The sequence below is a fragment of the Rhopalosiphum maidis genome, chromosome 3, assembly GCF_003676215.2.
Source record: "Rhopalosiphum maidis isolate BTI-1 chromosome 3, ASM367621v3, whole genome shotgun sequence".
NCBI classification, from domain to species: Eukaryota; Metazoa; Arthropoda; class Insecta; order Hemiptera; family Aphididae; genus Rhopalosiphum; species Rhopalosiphum maidis.
The window spans coordinates 60,335,311-60,361,380 of NC_040879.1; the positions used below are offsets into that span (position 1 = coordinate 60,335,311).

The 26,070-nt window shown below is 25.3% G+C and overlaps 2 protein-coding genes and 1 pseudogene across 3 annotated transcripts; all 3 read left to right on the plus strand.

The window, feature by feature from the left end:
- Positions 1 to 4,522: 4,522 nt before the first annotated feature.
- LOC113556167 (proton-coupled folate transporter-like) lies at positions 4,523 to 13,183 on the plus strand. Its single transcript, XM_026960957.1, has 11 exons — positions 4,523 to 4,792; positions 4,881 to 5,081; positions 5,151 to 5,310; positions 7,128 to 7,370; positions 7,441 to 7,615; positions 11,172 to 11,343; positions 11,495 to 11,633; positions 11,787 to 11,882; positions 11,960 to 12,187; positions 12,262 to 12,418; positions 13,123 to 13,183. Exons 2-11 carry the CDS (start codon positions 5,073 to 5,075, stop codon positions 13,181 to 13,183), a joined length of 1,440 nt encoding a protein of 479 aa, XP_026816758.1. The 5' UTR covers positions 4,523 to 4,792; positions 4,881 to 5,072.
- A 3,425-nt stretch (positions 13,184 to 16,608) lies between these two features.
- On the plus strand, positions 16,609 to 21,421 carry LOC113556850 (sentrin-specific protease 1-like). Of its 2 annotated transcripts, none has more exons than XM_026962038.1 (4): positions 16,609 to 16,855; positions 18,910 to 20,121; positions 20,213 to 20,400; positions 21,204 to 21,421. In XM_026962038.1, the coding sequence occupies exon 2, from the start codon at positions 18,941 to 18,943 to the stop codon at positions 19,559 to 19,561; it is 621 nt and encodes a 206-aa protein (XP_026817839.1). In that variant the 5' UTR covers positions 16,609 to 16,855; positions 18,910 to 18,940; the 3' UTR covers positions 19,562 to 20,121; positions 20,213 to 20,400; positions 21,204 to 21,421. The 2 variants fall into 2 exon arrangements, with proteins under 2 accessions (XP_026817839.1, XP_026817840.1); XM_026962039.1 differs by lacking the exon at positions 21,204 to 21,421 and adding an exon at positions 20,895 to 21,164.
- Positions 21,422 to 25,274: 3,853 nt separating this feature from the next.
- Positions 25,275 to 25,822, plus strand: LOC113557581 (annotated as a pseudogene).
- The last annotated feature ends 248 nt before the right edge of the window (positions 25,823 to 26,070 follow it).

A 26,070-nucleotide genomic window follows, 5' to 3' on the forward strand; every position in this document is an offset into this window, starting at 1 on the left:
TATACCTACCTATTTTTCGCTCTGCTCAGAATCTAAAATTTCATACGTTTAAAAATTGTTGTAATAATAACTTAGGAGAAATGCAGAATTATTTAAAAATAAAACTGTTATAAATATATTGTACTTATACGTTTACCATACGTATCATATAAAGCATAATATTTTACAACTGTACTTATCTTATTCATTTTATTTAAATATCATATGTTTTTAGATTATAATATATAGATGGCTTAAGATTCTAAACTTTAGAATACCTATTTGAGATAATTAGTACAAGATAAATTGCTTCGTGTAAATACGCCGAATTGCATTATACAACGTTGAAAAAAGTTTCATGCCCATTTAGATTTTAGACTATATTATAATATAATATATGTAATTATAATAATAATTTTAACCATACGACTATGCGAGTGTAGTGTTCTCCGATAGTCTTGATAAAATAATATTATTATTTATTACTATGATAATATTCTTTTATTTGATGTTTGCACCCTATTAATCGTTATGTGTGAAAAAAATAAAACAATTATTATACAAATACGATAATATAACTATAGGTTATAGAATTTTAAATGAGTCACATATTGAATAGAAAATCAGCAAAATAACAGAAGCTGCGAAAGGTCAAATATTATTGTATAATAATTATAGGTAATATGTATGTATTAAATGCTACTTTATACTAAAAATTAACAGTCAAAAAATAAAAACACATGCTTACAACTTTTTTTGTACAGAAGTCACATATTATTATATTATATTGCCGCTGAGGAAGCGAGGAATTGAATAGTGAATAATATATATTATATATTATATAATACCTACTTTTTAATTAATTTTAAAAAAGCTACGAGTTAAATATAAAAATAATATTGAAATATACCTATATTAAATCATTTTTTAACATGACTTTTAAAAAATTATAAAATCCACTTTAAAAGTATAAAGTTAAATTGTATTCATCATGTACTCTCATAATACAATATCCTTACATTTCCAAGTGACCCACTCAATTCGAGGTATACAATTTGCAACGTATCTAATTTCAACAATACGATCAATAAAGCAATGCATCAGTAAAGCGGTTTTGAATAGGTACTAACTTAAATTCAGTGCATGCAAAATATACTCGAGATTTTTGAGTTTTTAATTGTATCTCTCTAAATCGAGTAATTATACTTGACAGACTAAAAAAATATATATTGGGCCGTGTTACTAAATTGGTTTGTTAAAATATCGTAGTTACTACCAGAAAATTTTAATACATACAATATTATATTGTTTTCAGTACAGTCTTATTTCTGTTAATTAGAAATGCCAGTAATGGTGAGATGAACAAAAAGATTTGTTGTATTTAAAAATGATTATGTTATTATAACAGAATAATATTTTTAATTGACTTTTGTACAATTTTATGAGATAAAAATAAAAATAAAGTGAATTTTATCTTATCGGCCTCCGTGGTGAATTCAAATCTGTTTGAAGATTTTTATCAATCTGGAAACAAAATATTCTGAATTATTGAACTTATATAATGATAGTAAAAAAACATACATAATTTTTTATCTCCTTTAATAATTATTTTCAAATATTTAAAATTGTTTGTAATTTACTGTTATCTGTTTTTACTAAGTACAATTATAACTATGATAATTATTTAGAATGTCCACACTCCATTTAAAAAGTATTAAAAGTATCCATTTTAAGTTATAAAATACCACTTTTGTATTTTTATAGGTATTATACTTAATTATAAAAAATATGATCAATGATTATTAGATTCGGAAGTTGATGCATTTTACATTTCTTTTTGAAACTTTTTAGACAATGCCCTCCTGGCCACAAATGTGTTTCTTTGCCATGTGAATCTGAACAACTAATTTTTATTTTGCATTTTTGGTTGATCAGTAATTATACATAAGGTTAAGTTATTAGATTTAGATATTAGATATATTGTACATTTATATATATTACGGACGTAACCGTTTTCCGCCAAGATGACCCTCGCCCGTTATCATCATGGTTGTTTACCGCAAAAATACTAATGAATTATTTAAGATTGTTTTTGAGAACCTCTTGTATCAATTATATCCCGCGTTATTTAATTTTGTTTTTATTGAAAAAAGATCCAACATAAACTACAGATCAGATATTACGTCATAGATTTTATTAACTTACTTCGTCTAACTGTCTAAGCTTATGCAGCTTGTGATGGAGATAGAGAGATTACTACAAAGTCATTATTTCATCGCAGCGTTATCCGCGGATAATTGATCATTAACGGGTTGTTAGTTTGGCCTACGACAACATAAACGAAAAATTTAAAAAAATTTCAATAATGTCGGAGAATATTGAAGTGATATCAAGTAACCGTGGACATATTATAATACTAATATACAATATTTTAAATTTATTCATGCATGTTGCGTATATACATCTAAAAACAGCATTACTTAATGGAGGTGCTATAATAAACAATACGCTGCTAAAATGTAAACACTAAACGAAAAATAATTAAGAGTAAGATAAGATATAAATAATAGTTTATGATTGATATATACGTGTAACAAGGTGAATCTCATACATCGTAAATTCGTAAATCGTTATCATTATTATTTGACGGATTTAGATTTAGGGGATCACTATTTAGGTTAACTAAATGGTTGATTATTTACATTTATTATTTTACCACTAAAAATGGTTTATATTAAATAAATTTAATTATTTTTATGTTAGTTAAAATAATTGTGTGGATAAATAAACGAAAAGACAAGTATTTTGTATAATATGTATACTGTATAATACTATAGTGTGTACATAATATTAATATATACATTACATAAACACTCGACAGAGACGTTAAAATATTGTTATTAATTTTGACTAACTGAATATATTATTGCATATTTTCACAGATACAAATTAAATATTATAAAAATGTAACTCCAATAAATAGTAGAATTTCATATGTCAAGTAGTGTGGTTTCATAAAAACTGCTTATAAAAACACGTAATTATAAAATAATTTTCTATACATATTACATTTTTCAGCTTTTTGATCAAAACAATTTTTTATCAAAATTTATAAAAATAAAACTAAAAAAAAACTTGATTTGGAAATAATAACTACAAATAGTTGAAAATTAGACTAAATATTTTGAAATTATAATTATGTATAAAAAAAATACTTACCTAATTAAAGTAAGAATGCCGAATGTCGAATGTTTCAAGTTACTATGATTGATCTACGATAATATTTTTTGAATTAAAATAATAAATAAATAAACAAAAATCGTTTGTGGTAAAAAAAGTTTAAAAATCTTATATAACATTTTTATGCTTTTTAACATTATATGATTTTATATCACCATTCTTGCCTACCTGCCTAATAACATTTGCAAAATAAAAATAAATAAGTAAGACCTATAATACTTATGTTTATTAAAAATTGCTGTTTTATTAAGAAAAACACATTAATTAATTTTGTATTGTGTAATAAAATAATTTATAATTTTAAAATTGCAAATAGGTAATTGCAAATTGTATGTAGGTACTTAGGACTTAGTCAAAAATTATTCTAAGTATTATGGGAGTATAGGAGGCAAAATCCTCCATGGATCTATGTCTAAAATTTGTCCAGCCCCCTAAGTAAATATTTGTAATCATGACTATGTTAGAGGTCCATTAAAAAAATTAAAAAAGTTTTCGGGGGCCATTAAAAATCAAAATAAAATATTTTAGGTAATCCATAACAAAGTAAAACCAAAACATTAAATAAAACTAATGAAAATACTTCGGTATTTTAAGTGAATTTATTTTATATTTAATTGCGTGCATTTAAAAAGTACTTTATTTATATTTCTTATAACATTTGAGTTCAAATTATTGTCTTGACATGCTACACCTCATTTTTCTATAAATTTAATAATAATATAACAAAAACTAATCATATTATATCATTATGACGATTTAAGTAATCATTATTTATTTGATCACTCCAACAATAATATAAATCTATAGAAGTGCTGTCGTGCTGTCGCGTGTACTGTGTACCTTGTAGTGACAGGCACGAATGATCTTCGTTCTACGAGTCTACGACTCTTACGGTTAAATAGCGATAAAGCGTCCAACTCGTCCAAGGTCCGTCATGTATATTGTTTAATAGACATATCTATTATTCATAAGACACTACCACGAATAACGATTATGATTCCTAGTAGAGATACTTAGTACTACCTATCATTTACGTTGTATTTCAGAAACTGATTTTTTGACATCCCTAGCAACTGGTGGTATGGATATAACATTCCGGGCAATTGGTAGGTATAAATCAGCGACGGAGACGAGCTACTAAACGCGGTCGAACTGTTTATGGAGGGAATATCGTAACGTATGGATTATGGAGGTACAGCAGCAGCTTGTCGTAGACACTAGACAGAAGTACCGAACGGATGACGCGATAACAGCAATATTATTGAGCAACTATATTAGATATGTAATTACGTAGTGGTAGTACGTAGTACCTATTGTAATTTATAGTAGTAGGGCAATAGTAATAAGTACCTACCTACCTAGTAACTAATGACTGTTGTAACTTAACTTATTTTGTATTGATACCAACGAATGTCTGATACAGTCCTTCAAAATCGTCATCAATAACTTGTATTTTTATTACTTGTCCATAGTTATCTATGAATTAACAGTTGTACGTCTGTTGGTTAGGTTTATATAGGTACGACTGTAGTAGTGTAGATCGTCCGTAGAACAAAGCGCGTGACGTTTGTTTGTAAGTGTCATTGATATTACGTAATGTCAATTCTTTGTTCATAAACATTAATCTATAAAGCAAGTACATAACAATATATTATTAATAGATAGGTAATATTGTTGTTACCGTATCGACACAAAACATAATATTTCATAGTACTACGGTTTTTAAATACCAAGAGTGCAGTACTTATTTTACATCTATTGTATCGTTTGAAGAACAACATACCTATCGTCGGACAAGGTAAAAACATTAAAAAAAACTGTTCCGGTTTTCAATCGACCCATCATTCATCAATATGGAAAATGTGAGTACGCCACAATTTCGATTTTTTTTAGAAGCCATCGATTTTTAATGTTTATGATTATTGTTGCAGGACGGTGAGTGTGCAGCTGTGGTGTCCTTAGAGGGCAGCATCCAGGAGCCAGAGAAAGACAATGGTGAAGTGGAAGTCTTAGAGCCTGAAGACAAGACCAAATTCAGACTGACTTTGGAGCCTATAATGATGCTATTGCTACTGGGAGTAAATGTCAGCAGTGAGTGCTTTTGCCATTTAATATATTATACATATATTGTTTTAAACAAAAACAGTATTTGAGGTCCGAGTTAATATTATATTATGATATCAGCAGCTCAGCACACTCTTTGTTTTCTTTCTTTGGCAACGCATTCACGCAAATTAATTTTTGTTCATGTCTTTTGGTAAAATAAAAATATTTTTAATGGTATAACACAGAGTTCAACAACCTGCGACTCTTTTGATCTTAAGTTGCAGCTCTCTAGGTCCATAGTCTATACACAAAAATAATTATTTTATTAGGTATCAAAAAAAAAGTATATATTATTTTACCTAACCTATATAGGCTATTATAATGAACTAAAATTAAAAGTGTGTACCAAACTTTCCAAATGCATGCAAAGCCAATGCTCCCATTAATGTTACCATACATATATTATTCAATAATTGTATTATTTATTATTATTGCTAAAATACTTGAATATTTTTTGCCAAAAATAATTGTATGTTTTTGTATAAATAAATATTATTTTGTATATAAATTAGTTTATTTTAAATCAAAAATCAATTATAATCATATATAAGTAAATACTAAAATATTAAAATAAACATTTTTTAGGTTTTTTTTTTAAAACTTGAAAATTATGTAAATTGTAACTTTTGGCTCTGCTGTCTCAAAAGGTTGCCAACTCCTGGTATAATGTATTGATTTGTCTAAATATTTTCTCAAAGCAATTTTTAATATTCTGTTAAATCATATTTTTATTTTTAAAGTTAAATATTAAATCAAATAATAGTTAAATAAAAAACTGATAGGTATTTATGTTGCACATGGGTCTGAGAGATAAAAACAAATACTATGCTGACATCCTCTTAACAACCTTGTCTTGCATTTTCCTAATCTAACCTATGTGGTTTTTGTTCATCAGCCTTTTGCTGTCAACTAGAACTTTTTTGCCCAACTATAAACTCATTTTACTAATGAAAATTGAATTGTTAATACTGACTATACTTCTTAGTTTTAATATAATTTTGCTTTAACCAAAAACTGGACAAGTTAATGATTTTTTTTTTTAACTTCATTAAGTAATAAGAGTACCTGTATGAGTTGTCTTCGTCTTACAAACCTTTAATATGGCACATTTTTGTTTAGTAGGATCAATTTTGTGTGATTAGCTTATCAAACTTAGAAGATTATCTGTGTTTTTTGTCGGCTTTATACAATATTTTAGTTTTTAAGTGAATTATGAGTATTTTACGTACTCACAACTCACTTAAAAATTATAATATCTTAAAAATCCAACGAGAGAACGTGATAATCTTCTCACTTTTAAGTTTGATAATAGGTCATTTCAGTCTAATATTTAAGTTATCACACAAAATTAACCTAACCTAACCTACTTAACAAAAATTTGTCATGCTATATGTTAGTAAGATGAAGACAACACATGTAGGTATGAAACCCTCTTAATATACGTTAATAAGAAAAAATTAATATAATTCTTGGTTAATTAAGTTAAGTTTAAAGTTATTACTAAATATTTTTAACTAAAAAAACAGTTCTCACCAAACATTACTTAATATTTTTTAACATAAAAACAAAATCAATTAAATAAACTTTTCCAAATGAAAATTGAATTTGTTGATTTTACGTTAATTAAAAATGTAGTTAATAATTAAATTGATTGAAACCCAAAAGTAACTAGTCAATTTAATAGTTAAAATAAAATAAACTTTTTGACTCATTAATACCCAAATTTACAATAACCTAGTAATATTGGTAAATACCAATTTTGTCCGAAGAAAATCTGTTAAATGTATTATTTATAATTTTAGTGATGGTGCAGACTAACCTAATTGAAGAACGTGTATGCCTCCATAGTGATCTTGGGAAAAATAAATCTGTGAATTGTTATAATATGACTGCTGCAGAACAAGAAATAGTTCAACCAGCTGTGGCAGATTTGCAGATGATCAAAAATCTTATCGAAACATTGGTGCCTTGTGTAACTGCATTGTTTTTGGGTCCATGGAGTGATATAAATGGTCGTTTGCCTTTGTTTTTAGCAGCGATCTCAGGTGAGAAATAATCTTAAAAAAATTTACTTGCATATTATATTTATTGAAAATATGATCTTTTAAATTAAAGGTATAGTAGTTTCTAACTGTATGTACTGTGTATTTTCTACAATACCTAGTCTACCTCCAGTTATGTTTTTGCTGTGCAGCATACCTGTTGCTATAAGTGGTGGTGGTGGTGCATTGTTTATAGCTTCATTTTGTTATATTGTTGACATTACTGATTTCAAAACGAGAGCTTTCAGGTAACAAATTTCATTTATTGAATTAAACATTTTAGATTTATAAAGGATTAACCAACATTTTATGATAATTATAGTATTTATACAGTGGTTCTCAATTGGGGAGACATGGACCCAGCTTAATAGTGACACAAAATTTCCATCAGGATTAAATTTCCCATTAGATTTATACAAATAATTATTTTTTTTTATTTGCCACTTTAAAGTTTAAAGTTTCAACGTTTATTGAATTCAGAAACTCAAATAAAGTGTACACTTATTATTTTTCTGCGTACTGTATTCTTTTTCAATAAAATAATGATTCTAAAATATATAGTTAAGATTGTTTATTATATTTATGTCAGGGTGACGCAGTGTTAGATGCTAGTAATTTAAGGTGATATGAACCAAAAAAGGTTGAGAACCACTGTAGTACATATTATAGTGTATAAAATTGTCCAATTGTAATATTTCAATGACAAAACTACAAAACTATAAATAAGTATAAAGATGATAAATATATCACCAATTCACCATTTATTATTTTTATATTTGTATAAAATTATTATTATGTATATCTATTTTAAGCTAAAAATTTGTATTAGCAATATAAAGAAAAAAATAATAATTGAGAAATTATATAAATGTAATTAAAAAAGACAAAACAGCAAAAAGAGTAAAAATAAAGTAATCAAATAAACAAAAAATATATAACCAAAAGTAAAATAAATTTAAATCTTAATGACTTAAACTAGATGTGAAAATAACCAGATATAAACAGTTTTTTAACATTACTGTTGGAATTGTGAATATATTTTATAATTGAAATGGCATGGAGTTGTAAAACATAGGCTCTAAATATTTAACAAAGGATTTACAGGTATATTTAATGGAAATAATGTATAGTCCACTTTCTTTTTTTTTTCTTCAACAAATTTGCAAGTTTTACCCCTAATTACATTTTTAAAAATGTAGCAAAGTGGCAACTTTTTTAAAGAGAAATATAATATGTAGTTTAACATACTCCCTATTATTAAGTTTTGTAGATCTTTGTATAGACCACTTATTTAGACAAATTCTAATCATATTATTCTGGTTTATTTGCAATTTACGAAGGATACCATCAACTAAACTAAAAGTTCTCAAAATTTTTATGGTACGGCCCTTTGAAATTTTGGTAATCCACAATAAAATAAAATTACTTTTTTTTATATTATGTTTAAAAAATTGTATTATTTAAAAATATAACATGACCTACTAAAAATATAATCTTGACAAGAGAATCAATCTAATTTTAATTTGATAAGTTCAATAATGTGTTGTTTTCCAAACCATCAACTAAGCTTATAATATTTGAGTTTTCTATTTTTTTTTTAGTAAACAAAAGAAATATTTTTAGAATTGTAGAGTTGTAACAATATTACATCATAGTCAAAAAACTAGAGATCTCAACTATCTTCTTACCTACATTGATAAAGAATTCATTGAAAATATTAGCCATCCACTTTGGATCTTTGTTAGTATCATATAGCTTACTACATACTTGTAGGTTGTTAATTATAATTTTGATTATATGTTAATTATTAGTTTTAGCATCAGTAGTTTCATTTTTGAGTGACTAGGTAGCTTTGAAATTATTGGAAATACCAATAAATGTATTCTGATAAATTTTATTTTTGCAAATCTTACATTAAATATTATAATTATTTTTATATTTTTTATAATTTAAGGCTGATTTCCTATTATTCAGGTTGTTTTGCATTTTAAAGATAGGTATTGTTTATTGTGCATAAAGCGTAATAGACCAGTACTCATCCATTGAGTCAAATTTTTAGGGAAATTGTTGAATTATCTATAAGATTAGAAATTATTTTCTAAAACTCAAAATAACACTCATTTAAATTATTTTTATCATTCAATTCAATTCATTTTTCTTATATAGTATGTTTTTAGTATATGTAATGTATATTTTAATGTTGTCATGATGAATTTGAGAAACAAATCTACTATTATATATCAAGAGTATCTGTGGGTATAAAAATAAAGTAATATAATTATCAATAATTTCTGTCTGTAATATACCAGCATATATTAAAGTAATTAAGTTTTAACTATTGTGAATAAATATATGATCGAGACATGAATGATTCTGGTCATTTATTAGCCTAGTATATAAGTTTATAAAAAATGCTAAATTGTTTTCTTTTACTAAATCAAAATTATTTAGTCATTGTCCCCAATTATATTTACCTTTGTGTATAGTTATTATGTACTATTTAGATACTAATATCAGATGAAACTATGAAAGTGACCTATCACCAATACAAACATAAAGTAATAAAGTAGATTAACATAGATCTTTAAAAAAGAGCTTAACAATATTAGTTTCAAATGTTTCAATATATATTCCTGTATAATATTAGAAAAAATATAAATTAAAATTAAAATGGTACTTTTCAGTTATTCTACTCCAACGGCTAGCGCGGTGGCCGAGAATACCGATTCCGTTATCAGACGTTATTATACTCTGTGCTGTATGATAAAAATAAAATAATAAAAATAATAATAATATTCTTTATTTTTATAAATAATTACAGTAAAAATTGTAAAACATAAATACCAAAAATATAATTAATTTTAATATATATGAATAATAATGCATTTTAGCATATGCCAGGTCAATCACAAATATAATTTTATCCAGATATGGAGCACATACTCAAAATATTGAGCGTTCATGGCGATCAGCTAAAGAACAAAGTAAAAGATATTTAGGAACCAATCGGTCAATGTTAATTAGATTCTTACATAAATTAATTTCTTTGACGACAAAAACAAAAAAAACATCTGTTTATTTACTCAAATTATAAGCGACATTGTTAAATTATGCCTCCTTCATAAAAAGATTTTTAATATAATTTTTTGTATTTAAATTATTAAAATAAATTATATTTTTGGTTTTTATAAAGGAAGCTTAAATTTATGATGTCGCTTTCATGAAAGCAATTCTTTGTCAAATTGTTCAGCTTTTAGTTCAGTTAAATGACCAATTGCACTTATAATACTTTATGTTTCCTGGTTAAATCTGTTTTTAAGAACATTAATCAAATTATCCAGTACAGCAAAGAAAACAGAATATTTCAATTCGCTTTTTTTTTTATTCGTTATGGTACCTATGTTGTGTTTTACATCATCAATTTTAAAGAAACCTACCTATAGCTGTGATGAGAATTAAAAAAAAACTTGGGCTTAACTGAAAAATTTCTTGACTGATTTCTGTTTATAACAAAGTTTATAAAATACCTCACTAACAAGTAAAGAACAAAAAACTGCTCTATAGATCACAGGGGATCTCTGCATTCTCCTTATGCACTTATCTCAAAAATAAAGTTGATAATGAGATTAGAAACAAAAACAGATAAACGAGTGAGAAAACGCACAATTTGTCTCCAATAATCAACCCCCAAAAGATTACTGAATTACCATTACATTTTAATCATTTTTAAATTATACTATTTAAATGTAGTTGACTTTTAAATAACAACTTATATGTAATATAATAATTTATTTTTATCTATAGATTAGGTGTATTACAAACATTTATATCTTTGGGCTCAATTATTGGATCAATACTAAGTCCTATGTTAAACAGCAAATCGTCTACCTATGCTTTTGCCTTAAGTGCAATGTCCACAATTGCTGGACTTCTTTACACATCTCTATTTCTCAAAGAAACTGTTATCATAAAAAAAGTATGTTTATCAATTATAATATTTTTATTTTCTAAATTAAAAGTAGAAATTAAATTTTATTTGAAACATTTTTTTGAGAGATTCTGTGCTTGGTAAAAAATATATAGTTTTGTAATTATTGCGTTTTTAATTTTATCTTATTTATTTTCAGGGTATAAATACAAAACTTTTCAATCTCAGTCTAGTAAAAAATATGTGGGAAACTGTTGTGAAAAAAAGATTTGGATATTTGAGATGCATAATTATTCTTTCTGCTGTGGTATTAACTTTTAATATAGCTATTGTATTAGGTTAGTACTTAGCTTATTTATTTATTTATTTTCAATCAATTAATATAAAAAATATTCTTACACTTAAAATAAAATTGTTCAATATAAATACCAATTAAAAATCATGTAGACAAATATACTTATATTCAACATTTATGTTGTATTTTATTTTAGGTGAAGATTCATTGATGTATTTGTATCTACAAAAACAATTTTCATGGACTTTAGAAAATTATACTTTATTTAATGCTTATGCAACATTATTAAGTGGTTTGTATTGTTTGTAATGTATTTGTCAATATTTTATGAACTATAAGGCATCAACAAAGCTTTTTTTTTTTTTTTAGCTAGTATTCCTGCAATTGGATTGTATGTATTGAGCACTAAACTTGAAATACCAGATATGTATCTTGCTACAGCTGCTACAGGACTACGAATCATAGAAAAAGTTTGTTTAGCTTATTCACAATATACATGGCAATTTTATTTAGCAAAGATTTTTGGTTGTGTGGTATTGACCAGTGAACCATTAGTTCGGTCTCAATTATCCAAGAGTTTTCCATCAGAAGATTTAGGTAAACTACAACAAATAAATAATAAGCCATTTTTAAATTTATCTTTTGGTTATTAGAGTAATAATAATTTACAGGTAAAATATATGCGTTCATAAGTGTGATCGAAGGTTTTGGTACATTAGTTGGTTCTCCGATATATACTACGGCGTATAATATGACAATCCATAATTTTGCCAATTTTATATTTCTCCTATCATCAGTATTTGGCACATTTGTTTTAGGCTTATACATGTAAGTTATTTTAAATTTAAATAATGAATAGTAAATGATTTTTTTTTTATTATTATTCTTAGTATAAAAAAACGTTGAAAATATTCTAAAAATAATATAATTTAACTATAACTATAAAAATAATATTTTCATAGTTATAGGACAGTTACAGCATTGTTTCTGATTAATAATATTGGCTAATCAATTTTTTTTTCAAAGTATCTGAGCAATCAAATCGAACCTAGTTTATAAAATGTATTGTACAGCAATGGAAAAAAATCAAATAATTTTTGAATAGTTTTATCTTCAGAAAAATCTTGTTAAATGTAGTGAATGAAAATATTTGATTTAGCATTATATATTTTTCAATTACTATGACTTATCCTTTTGTTACTGTCTACTACCTATTTAAATTTTCTATACAAATGACAATATAAAGTTTTTTTTTCACTCGAGATGGATTAACTTAAAATGACATTGTTTCTGTCCACATTGTTATCCTTGCTACTATTATATATTTTTATAAATAATTTCACTGATTTCATCTTGTAAAATATGTTGTATTCACAATTAAGTTTATTAGACAAAAAATGCCTGTAAATGTAAACTATTTTTATTTAGCTTGACTGCCTTTATTATCCTTTTATTATTAACCTATTTTACTCTTTTAAATGGTTTTTAAATAATCAATATTTATCAACTTAATGCAATTTTTATTTTTTCAGAATTATATTATTCTTACTTTCGAAAAGTTTCAAAACAGAAGATTTATTAATTGTAAACTAATTATCGAACAAAGAATATAAATTTTTTTTTTTTTTGTAACAAGTTTACTCGAGCATTTTATATTGTATATTTAATGAAGATTTATTTAATTTAAACAAATTGAACACATTTATATTATAGTTGAACACTTACTTTATATTTAAATACATGTTTAAAAATTGTATTTATTTAATGATATTAAATTTTATAGACTAATGATAATATTATTATCAAAGATTATGCATGACAACCTATAATATATATATTATAAAAATTCTCAAATTTTGATACTCATGGTATGTTTTATATGATATTGTATCTGTGATCTTTTTATACTTTTTATGAATTAAAATGTATGTAATATATATATTTTTAATTATTTTTCTATTGTATCTTATATCATTGTTATATTGTATATTTTATTTTTTATTAACTTAGAAATTAAAATTAAATAAGTTTTATAATAAATCTTTTAATTATTAATTATATAATATTATTTTAGATTCTGAACGGAGTGATGAATGTATTAATTTTATAATGATTTATATGTTGTTTATTTTTTTTTTGTGTCTTAGAGTAGTAATAGCGCTTTGATTTTTGACTTCAGAACTTGTTTGAAAAGGAAAATTAATTTAATTGGTACTTTTTTTTTGGGGGGGGGGGGGGTCAAAAGTAAAATAATTCCAGTAATTTTCATAAGCGTCAGGAAAAATCCTAAAAAAGTAACGGAAAAACGGGAATTCTTACGCACAATCAGTTTTTGCCAAATCAATTTTTTGAATTACACATGGTCTTAACCTTGTTGGTATAAGCACCATCAGAAGTTAATCCGATTACTTCTTCTGAATCTTCAATTAGTAAAATTGCTTTGACAAATAACTTGGCCAGATCAATTCCTATGTATAATAAAATCTATATTAAACAATTATCTTTAGTCATTAATATAGTGTTTAGCATATACAAGACCGTGTGAAGTAAAAACAGCACTAGGTTGTGCCACATTTTCACCAAAACTTTGCCACATAAAAACTAATACATTATTAGCTTTTAGGTCGCTTTTTTGTTTTGATTTTATTTCATCTCTACAATCTAAAAAATTAAATCACGTTGAAATTTAGGAACATAACTATTTTCCAAAATTTGACTCAAATTAGCATTTGATACTTTTAAATTCTGAACGGAATATATATTGATTTTACAATGATGTTTTTTTTTTTTTGTGCCTGTCATCACGTTTTGGAGTACCTAGTAATAGTTCTTTGATTTTTTTACGAAATCGAGTAAAATAACTATATATTACAATTTAAATATAGGAAATAAATTATTACTAATAATATAATATATCTTACTAATTATCCTAGACTGACAAATCATATCAGTTCAGAATCGTTTTTCGTATACAATGTCATTGCATTTAAATTTAACACATCCATTATAGTGACCTACTCATCTCTATCTTTACTATACAGCAGAGCGATATCCACTTGCCCACCTTTTATTTATTATGACTATAAAATAATATGTATTTTATTTTATTAAAGTAACAAATAATATCTATAATAAACACTAATACTAAAATATTTTGCTAGCACTTATGTAATAGTATTTTACAACATATATTGTATAAAGAAAGAGCAATATTAGGATCGCACTATTCATTTAATTGGTTACCGAATCTATTCTAGTTGCAAATTAACGAAGAAATCACTAGCCATTAAGTACCTTTTATTAAAGTTTTAATTATTCATCAAATATAAACTTTTAATTTTTGTTTAAACATGAATTAATTTTTTGTTGAAGATGAGCTAAAATTATAAAACAATATATAACTCGTTAATATTTTATAGGTTATTATTATTATTATTATTTTTTTTAGTATAATTATATGGGTTTGGAAGACGTTTCACCCCAGTAGAAAATTTGTATTCAGTAGAACTGATTTTAAATTTAAAATATAAAATTTAAACTTTTATATTAAGGCGCCCGGTGTTAATGTTATTTTGTCTTCAAAAACACGCTTTACGGGAATAATGATACTGCCCTATAGAATTATAGACATATTCTACAGCCCGCGTCGAACTTCTTTTTTCAATATTTTAATCTCAAACTTAATAATAAGTCTTTAAAAAAAGACGATTTTTATCTTTTTTTATTAATTATTTAATATACTATTATTTAAAATCAAATAAAAATCTGAGCGATGCGGGGTGTAGAATATTGTTGTTTATTAATTAAAAAAGAAATTATATGAAAATATTCAGTTGTCAGTGAGTTATCCATATTCCCATGAAGTCATTTGTGTCCAATGAAACGCCCAAAACGGACAACTAAATATTTCATAAAATATAGAATATAAACAAATTGGGACGGTACTATTATTAATATTATGTGCTCGTTGTATTGTCTATTACATTATTTACATTTACGAATTTTCTTATTTATTATATAAAATTAAATTAAATATAAAAATACATGTTTTAAAAAGAGGTACATTCAGTAATTATTGTTTGTTTTAAATGTTCAGTTGTAAATCTTCGTCTATTTGGTGCTAATACTAATATTTTGTAATATTTAAGTAGGTACCTTTACTCCATATAACCATATTATAATTTTAACTATAAATAAGTTATAATTTGATAATACAGATAATCAGATTTATTTCAGATTCGCTTAGATAATAAAATATATATTTTTTAGCATTTTGCATCAAAAACCGATAAATACGTGCTTAAAAACAAAAAAAATACAAATAATGCACTTATAAATAAAAAATAGTAAAATATGCAATTATATGCAAAATAAAATTTTGATATTTGAATATAGATATCATGAAACACATTTCTATATAAAAATGAAAGTTATTGGACAACATGAAAAAAAATGCAAAATTATAAACATCCAACCATTAAAACACAGCTATATAATTTGTTGAATTTTTGTCTGTTATTAATATTACTATAACTATATTGTCTATATACGATTCGGACCGACCACGACGACAATAGAGACCAATTAGTTATTACACATTTTTTAGCAGTTTAGTCTGTCAATAGTCTGCACCATTCGCCGAGTTGGGCGCGTAGAATTAATATAAATAAGGATGTATTATACGGATGTTGTTTTTTTTCTATTCTTTTAAAATTTCACATTCTGACAAAATCGAATGATGAAGGTAACCGCTCTCCCATCATAAATTTTTTTTCACAGAAACGACATTATTTAATTTGGTGAATAACAAAAATATTTTAAAATGGTCCAAACGAAATACGGTGACATTAATAAATAACAGTACCAATTCGGTAATACAATTCAGTAGCTTTAATCACGGATTTAAGAATTGCCTCCATAAGAGAGTTTATGTATTACCATCATATTCGGTGACAGTAACTAAACGATCTATAACCATGATAACGATTAGTTATTAACTTGTTTACTTGTCGCTATTTCGCTAAAAATTCGACGATAGAACAGACTTTTGTCATTCTATTACACCAGTCTCTTTTTACGTCTTAATGATTATACATTTTTACGATAATACGACTAGTTTGTAATAAAAAAGATCGCTATTATTTTACATATATAAATTACGCTTATTAGAATATATATGTTAGATTTTGTTGCATATTGAAAAACCAACGGGTAGAGACATAGATAACGGCGTACGACGATCATAGAACGTACCTATCTTTTTAAGTAAGTACCACGAAACAAATTAGAATCGTTTTAAGGTCTATGATCTTCAGTCTGAGATTATATAGTATGATATGACTGTAATTATAAATTGAACTGAGATTTTAAAAAGTCGATGTGCACAGTCTCTCATAACTCGAGTTTTTAAGTTATTTATGTTTGTGATGTGGTATAAACAACGTCAACAAAGTTTTTATTCAAATAGATCATTATAGTATAGAAAATATATTTATTATCAAATAATAGATGTACATGTTTCTACTTACTTTTCTTCGATACTAGGACAATTATTATAAATTTGTATCAAGTCAATGTATGTCTTATCAGTTTCTAAACCAACAATAAAAATTGAATAATGTGTTCAAGTACGTCAAACATGAATCCAGTAAACATAGTAAATAATGTATACTTGCAGTTGGAACAACATCATAGATAATTGGTTATAAACTATTTGAGGTAATTCAGGTGCGAATAGAAAAGAAAGCAATAAATAGCCTCGTAATCTAAAACGATAAATGCTCAAAAACAAAAAATTATTATTTTATTGTTTGTAGATAAATTCTTTTACTCATGTATTTATCATTAATTCATAGCCTTATAGGTTTTAAAGTATTTCATTGATTTTACTATTTTAGTCTATGCTATATTGCCAAGTTAAAGGCACATATTTTTTTTTCTGAAGATAATGCTTTACAGATTTACTCTTGTAATTTGAAATAGCATTGATATTTAATATTGAAGAAAAAATAGGTTATAACTAGTATTCGGGACCTAAAGCACAAAAAACATTAAAATATGTACTTATATATTATGTACCAATAAACTTAAAAATGTAAAAAAAAAAATAGATAATTAAAAATTTTCAGTTTAATTTTATAATTTAGGAAACATGATCAATTATTTTTAAATTTTTTGTTTTAATTTTAAGTTTTATATTATAATGTATAATATATAAATATATTAATTATTATTGTATGCAGTATTATACTTTTTTACAATACAACAGTAAAACTATAGAATTCAGTTCTATTTCAGTTCTGAAGTCAGTTTTAAGCATTTAATATTTTACATATTCGTAACTCATTTTAAAATTAAAATAGAGATACTGAAATACTAAATCAGATTTTTTTCTGGTAAATGAGAGCTATTGTATTAAGAATTTGATATATATTTGTTCAAAATGTGGTGGTGTAATACTGTAATAGTCATGTTAAATCTATCCAAGTTTTACATTCTTACTTGTATTACATTTTTTTTTAAAATAAAATCTTATACATTTTTCAAGTATCAATTGCCTAACTCAAAGGTAGAAAGGTTCAAAAATTTTTTTCTATTTTAGTAAATGAGCCTAATATGGTATAAAAAATTGTTAACTGTTATTATCAATAACGCCCTTGTTTTAAAATTAAAAATGAATATAATGTAATAAAAATAATGTTAGGTAACACAATAGTTTTATTGTACAATAAACAATACATTTGAGATGGAAAATAATATTATCTATTACTATTTTTCATCTTGTATTATTGATAAAATAGTTAATAATATTATTTTAATAATTTACAGTCGTTGCTAGATAAATTAAAAAGGCAGCAGCAGCGCTTCTCAGTAAGTGTAGGCCAAACTAGTCACGGTGGGTTATTATTATTTTATTTTTATTATTATTATTATTAATTAATGCAATTTTTATTTTTTATTATAAAGTAAAATAATAATTAATTATTATCAGAATATTTGATTTTAAATTCATAAAGTAATATTAATTTTAAAATGTATTACAACTAATGTTGATATATTTTTGGTAATAATATTTAAATACGGAGAACCCCTGGTTTTTCATTATTGCGCCGCCGCCACCATCTCAATTTATCTGGCAATGACTGTAAAATAATTATATTTCTGTATGAATACTGTATAAATCTATGATATATTGTATATTATTTTTATTTTAAACAATTTAAATTTAACACTTTATTATTTTTTAATGTTAGTAATGTGTTTAGTTATAACAAGTATATTAAATTAAATTATGTATTAATTCATTTTTATAATTTTAGTTTGTGGACAAATACATAATACTTATAAAATATGGCTAACAGCAAAGGTTTTTCAAGTACACAATTTTATCTAAATGACAAAGTCATAAATGATTATGTGGATCTAATTAATGAACGTTATCCACATGTATATGTATTTAACACATTCTTTTATTGTAATCTTAGTGTAAGAGGATATGATTTTGTTAGACGATGGGCTCGAAAATATGATTTACTATCGAAGAAAAAACTTATGATTCCTATACATATACAAATTAGTAGTCACTGGGTCTTGGTGTGTGTAAACTTTGAGACAAAAGAAATTCAATATTATGATAGTCTTGGAGGGCATAATTTTGAAGCTCAACATATTATATTCAACTATTTGAATAATAAGTATTTAGACCAAACAGGATCATCATTATGTGCAAAAGATTGGAGACTAGTTACTGTAGAAAATATCCCTCATCAAGAGAATGGCCATGATTGTGGAGTTTTTGTATGTACCTTTGCTGAATATTTAGCAAGAGGGGCTGTGTTCAACTTCACTCAAAAAAACATGAAATCATTTAGGCAATTGATTGCATATGAGCTAACAGTGAAAAGGTTAGTGGATGTAGATGTTGATGCAAAAGATATTGATTCGTTCATTATGAATGTTATTAACTCGTGATAAAAAAAAATCTATGTTTTAAAAATCAATGTTTATATCCAATGATGTTTACTGACAGTTAATATACTTAAAATTGTCTTCATACTCTAAATGATTAATGTATTTTTTTGGAAATGTTGAGTATGATACTATATAGTTGTACTCCAGTAAATATTCAGTTTTGGTACATGCAATTATTATAAGTTAAAACCATTCTTTTGACAAGAGATATCAAACATACTGTAAAATACCATTCTAAATTACAATCAAATAAAACGCTACGCATAATAGGATCCAATGATTATTGTTTTTTAAATTAATAAGAAAAGCTGTTTTTGATTAAAATATATCAGTTTATTTTGTCCAATGTTGAACAGAGGAATAAGTTTGCTTTCAGTGAAGTTAAAATAAAAGATGTGTCATAAGCATATATAGTGTTTGGAATATATGCTGTTATTAGTTCCATGTAATTGTTTATTACATAACATTTAGATAAAAGCATCTTCCACTAACGATATTAACTAGAAAAACTAGCCCGTCACTTTCACAAATCAAATTTTTGGTCAATGGTCATCATAACAGTAAGAATAATTAGCATGCTTTTTGAATATGGAATTAATTTATTCAAATACATATTATTATGATTCAATTTCTTTATTAAACTTGTTCCAGATATTCTAGGTATTTCATACTTCTAAATGTTATGAAGTCAACACATGCAGGATAATAAGTTTATTCTGAGAACTCATGGTTACTAATCATGGGATGGTGCCAGTATCACAGACCAATTTTCAAATTGTGGAGACAGTACAGCAAAGAAAACAGGAAATTTTAATTCACTTTCCTTTATATTCGTCATGGTATGTTGTGTTTTCATATCATTAATTTTTATAAAAACCTTCCTATAGCTGTAATAAGAATTTAAAAAAAAATTAGGCTTAACTGACAAAATTTCTTAACTGATTTCTGTTTATAACAAAGTTTATAAAATACCGCACTAACAAGTAGTAAAGAACAAAAAAACTGCTTTACAGGCCGCAAAAGAATGCCATGGCCTACCCTGCATTTTCCCTAAGCACTTTTCCCAATAATAAAGTAGATAATGAGATTAGAAACAGAAACAAATAAACGAGTGAGGAAATGCACAATTTGTCTTTTGATAGACAGCCCCCAAAAGATTATAGAATTATCATTAAATTATAAGCATTTTTAAATGTTAGTCAAATATGCCAATTATACTATTTAAATGTAGTTAACTTGTAAATAACAACTTATAACTTATAACTATTTTTGGGGGATTCTGTGCTTGGTAAAACATATATATAGTTTTGTAACTATTGCGTCTTATTTGCAGGGTACAAAAATTTTCAATCTCAATGTAATAAAAAATATGTGGGAAACTGTTGTGAAAAAAAGATTTGAATATTTGAGATGCATAATTATTCTTTCTGCTGTGATATTAACTTTGAATTTAGTTATTGTATTAGATTAGTACTTAGTTTATTTATTTATTTATTTAAAATCAATTAATATAAAAAATATTTTTACACTTAAAACAAAATTGTTTAATATAAATATTAATTAAAAATCATGTAGACCAATATGCTTATATTCAACATTAACATTGTATTTTATTTCACCTTCTCTATTGAACTCGTTCCAGATGTTCCAGGAATTTTACACTTTTAAACTCAAAGTCGAAATATGCAGGGTAATTAATTTATTCTAAGAACTCATGGTTACCATTCATGGAATTTTACTGGTGTGATAGACCAATTTTTATGTTATGGACTACATTATGTTATTGTATTGTTTTTAATTGTAAATAATATACTATGTGTTATATAATTTTTATGAAATATTAAGTATTTATCTCCGGAATCCAGATTAAATTTTATAATATGTAATGAATATTTTTTTTGATTTGTGTAATTATTATTGTAAATATGTTTTATTAAGGAAATAATATTTATGTTTAATTGATTATGTAATTTGTTAAGTACTTTATAAATTAAATAGCTTAAAAAATAAAATCAATTGAGTATATTACAATTTTATCAAATAAATAATCCTTGTTCGTGTATTTAAAATGTCATTCTTCAAATTGGTTTAATTGTATTTATAAGAAATTAAATTAAAAATGTGTAGAATATAGAATATTAGAAAAATGTATGGTTTCTGCTATTTCTAGAACAGTAGAAGGAACCTAAGGAACATACAATTTTATATTTGATAAAATATCAGGTACATCCATTAGGTACAAACCGTTTGATATAGAAAAAACGAACTTGGCACCAGCGTGAGAACGACAAGATTATAATATTATAGGTTAGATTATAGGCTATAGATATATAATAATATTTAAATGTAATCAAATGAGTGAATTATCTTATCGCAGGTGATCAATTTTTAACATTTTTGCATTATATTTTGGTTTTAAAAAACCAGAAAATTAAATAAATAGAACAAAAGAATTAAATACATCATAAATTCATAAGTATTCGATTTTATGAAATAATACTTACATCTTTCAGTGACATGTTAAAATAATAGGTAATAAATGGTAATAATAACTTGTTAAATCTTCAAACATAATACTTTTAAAAATAATGTTAAAATTTTTATTATTATTGTTATACCTTATGAAACAAATATGAATAAACCATTCTCAAAATCTGAAATACTCAGTTATTAAAATTTTATTCCAGGTAAATTTGTTAATGAATATCAAATTTAATGCAACAAATAAAAATAACAAAAGTTATGTCAAAGTTTGTAAGAAAGTTTTAAACTTACTTGTGATTTATATCCTATCTCTTATAGTTATAATAAATTTAAGAATTAAAATATCGCTCTATCACTCTTTACTTCACTTAACTATTGTTCTGTACTATTATACCACTGAAATTATACATAATTTAAGATAATACTGGTTAGATGACGAAATGTGATAACATGATCTAAGGTCAACTGGTCAAACAGAATCTATAATCTGAATTATGTACAAACAAATAAAATTAGAATAATTATTAATAGTTTTGTTTTAATATGTTTATTAATAATATGTTAAGTATACCTTTCTTTTTCTTGAAATGGTACAACTATCAGACATCACTATGATTGAGCTACTACAATGTCTACAATTAGAATTGATAAACATTGATTGATCACTTCTTTCTATAATTATCTATATAATCTATATAATCACCTTCATACCATCTAGCTATTTAATTAACAAGTTTCATTCACATTTACATATTATATGTTTCTTAGTAAATAACACTTAATACAGTACCATTTCTGAAGTTAATAAAAATAAATACATTTTGCTCTGTTGTAATACTAATTGTAGGAATAGCTCCTTCCCGAAGTTTTGGTACTTTATAACAAATCTAAAAACAATTAAAATTATAGCTATGCATAGCTTAATTAATATAAATTTAATAGATTATTTTTAACGAATAATACATAATCGATTCATCAATTATGACATTATGCCCAGTATAAACATTTCTGCCTAGTATAAAAAAAATAAGATCGAAAATAAGGATATAATCCCAAAATTTCGCAAATAATTTGCAAGTAGTTGAAAATTTGTTTATATTTTCAAGTTTAATTGGTTTTCTGGAGTGTCGAGTCCAATCAATTATCAAGCGTTAGTGTTTGTAAGTTATGATTTGTGTCTTTTAACTACGGTATATATTCTCTATCCCCACTTTAAGCTATATTGACTTAAAATTGGCACCAATATTACAACTGATATGCAATAATTTGCAACGTTAATTTTGAAATTTGCAACACCTATTTTCCAGAAAATCTAATTTTCTGAGGAGTGTTAATCAATATTTTGTAAAGAATGTCATAACTCCAATGAATAACTACTTAATTTGAATATATTTATAATTAATGTTAATAAAATAATAATCTAATGTAGTGTTGTATAATTTATAATTACGTACCTATACACTTATTTTATAATTTTTTTTTTAGAATAAAAACATTTTTTTTTTTTACATATTTTTTATTTTTAATTGCATTTTTGGATAAAAATAAATACATATATGTGTAAACATTTTTAAATTTATAATACATATAAATCCACACCCTAGTTATTAGTGTTTTCGTATGTTGTATATGTTATACTGTTTAGCCGTATATGCAGTGCCGCAACTACCGGGGGTGCTAGGGGTTTTAAAAACCTTAGGGCCCAAATTTAATTTATAACAATAGGCCTATGGCTGAACTATTTGGAACTTTTTTCTAAATATTATTATGGTTACAATTTATTATATGTCTCATCAAAATGAAAAAAATTTAGACTATAGGAGCATTATTATTTATTATATAAAAACAGAAGGATTTTGTATAAAATTAACGTATGTTAATAGTTTATCGCACCGCACTACCCGCCACAACACGTTTCATATAAGTATACTATATATAAGGTAATTTTTTAAGTATGCTTCCCTCCATTTTTGTATTTTTTTTTTGTTTTATATTCAAATTTCGATTTTTGTAATTTTTAAATGTATATAGCTCAAAATAACAAGTTATATTATTTTAAAGAACTATTAAGTATTTAGGTCCTTGGCTACATTTTTTTGGCTACACGGTTTAATCTTTAATCACTATAAGGAACACTAAATTTTTTTCTAACCTAACCTAACTTTTATATGGGTGTCCAGTTACAGCTTGCGATGACATTAGTAATAATGAAATAAATCTAATACAAAACAATATATATAAATAATAAAGAAAAGACGACCTGGTTGGCAGCAGCTTCCTGGTTGACGGCAAGTAGGGGACACGTATAAGTCCTTTACAATTGGGACTCGCAAACGGGAAGGCACAGCACAAATAATATTTAAATAATTTAATGACCGTTATTGTAGTCAGCTTGAGACGTGAATAAACCACGGGACTAACGTACACAAAAATAAATCCGTTTGGTACCAAAAAAAAATGACCACAAGGTTAGCATAACCACCTTGTAGTTTCTTCTCAAACAATTGAAAGGCAAGTTTTAAGAGAAAACTGTAAACGTAAAGCTATAAGTTCCATAGCTACCCGGCCAATAAAAATAATTAGATGTCAACTTATGAATAGCGTGAGTACCGAGTTAGAATATAATGATATAAAATCAGTTAGAAAGGCTATGTATATTCAACGAAGAAAAAACTTTCCTCTTTACCCTTCATCTTTAGAAGATGCCATTACGCAACTGAACGAATTACAAAATTAAGATTTTTTAATGTTTAGAGGGAAAAAATTTATACATTTACCCAATGATTGCACTTTTATTTGCTTAACAACTGAAGAGAATCTTCAATGTTTGACAAGTTGCACAGATATATTTACGGACGGAACATTCAACTATGCTCCAAAATTTTTTTTGCAATTATACACCATTCATGGCTATAAAAACGGTGTTTACATACCTTTGGTATACTTTTTTTTAAAGGATAAATTTAAAAACACATACATTTGTATGGAAATATTTATTTAATATATGTGAAAAGCAATCACTAGTTTTTAAAATTGAAATATTACACATTGATTTTGAAATTGGTGCTATTTAAGCAACAAAAGAAGTTTTTCCAGTTGTCAAAATTAAAACATGCCGTTTTCACTTAGGACAAGCTTGGTGGCGCAAAGTAAGTTGAATTAATATGAATATTTTTAGAAATAATTAATCAAAATCAATTTTCAGATTAATGGTAATACAAAGCTAAGAATGGCAAATAACGATCTAAAGAACGATTTACAATTATGGCTTAAATCATTTTTGGACTCTCTTTCATCGCTTCAGATGACGTGGAGGATGCTTTTGTAGAGCTTATAAGTACGTGTCCAAATATTGCAGATGGACAACTATTTTCTGACTATGTTTTGGAGACGTATGTTGAACCTGGTTGTTTATTTCCACCTATTTTATGGGCTGAAACGCCATCACTTAATCCTAGGTATATATTTATACTAATAAGTATAAAAAAATATTGTTTACTATATTCATACATTTTCAGAACTACAAACGGGGCTGAAAGTTTCCATAGAACATTCAACGCCCAGTTTATTAGTGCTCATCCTCCGACATCTGTTGTTATAAGTACGCTTATGGAAACTCAGGCAGAAACCGTCACTAAATTATCAACCATTTTCAAAGGAAAAATCAAGCCAAAATCAAAGGAAGAACAAAAGAAAATCGAATTTGTGAGTAAACAACACGAAGAATATCTAAAAAATAAAACACCAGAAAATTTACTTAGCCATAATTGGAAATAGGTATCAGGGTTTTAAAATTTAAAATTTTTTCGATATCTATTCGAATATTTTATATTATTTTATTATAACGATTTTTTTATTGAATATTTTTTTACTTTTGAGGTAAACTGAGTGTGAATATAAAGTATCTGTTATTTTTTGTAACTATTTGTAATTTTTTGTACCTATAGGTACTGTTTGCGCCATCGTTGCCGCCGTTAGTCAATTAATTATAATATACAAATATAAATAAGCCGATTCGCGGTCAT

Bases quoted from the DNA above. Each gene is read 5' to 3' on its own strand.
- LOC113556167 (XM_026960957.1), top strand. The intron at 5,311-7,127 runs GTGAGTGCTTTT...TTATAATTTTAG, and splicing joins ACTGGGAGTAAATGTCAGCA to TGATGGTGCAGACTAACCTA. The intron at 11,344-11,494 runs GTATGTTTATCA...ATTTATTTTCAG, and splicing joins AAACTGTTATCATAAAAAAA to GGTATAAATACAAAACTTTT.
- LOC113556850 (XM_026962038.1), top strand. From the start codon at position 18,941: ATGGCTAACAGCAAAGGTTTTTCAAGTACACAATTTTATCTAAATGAC.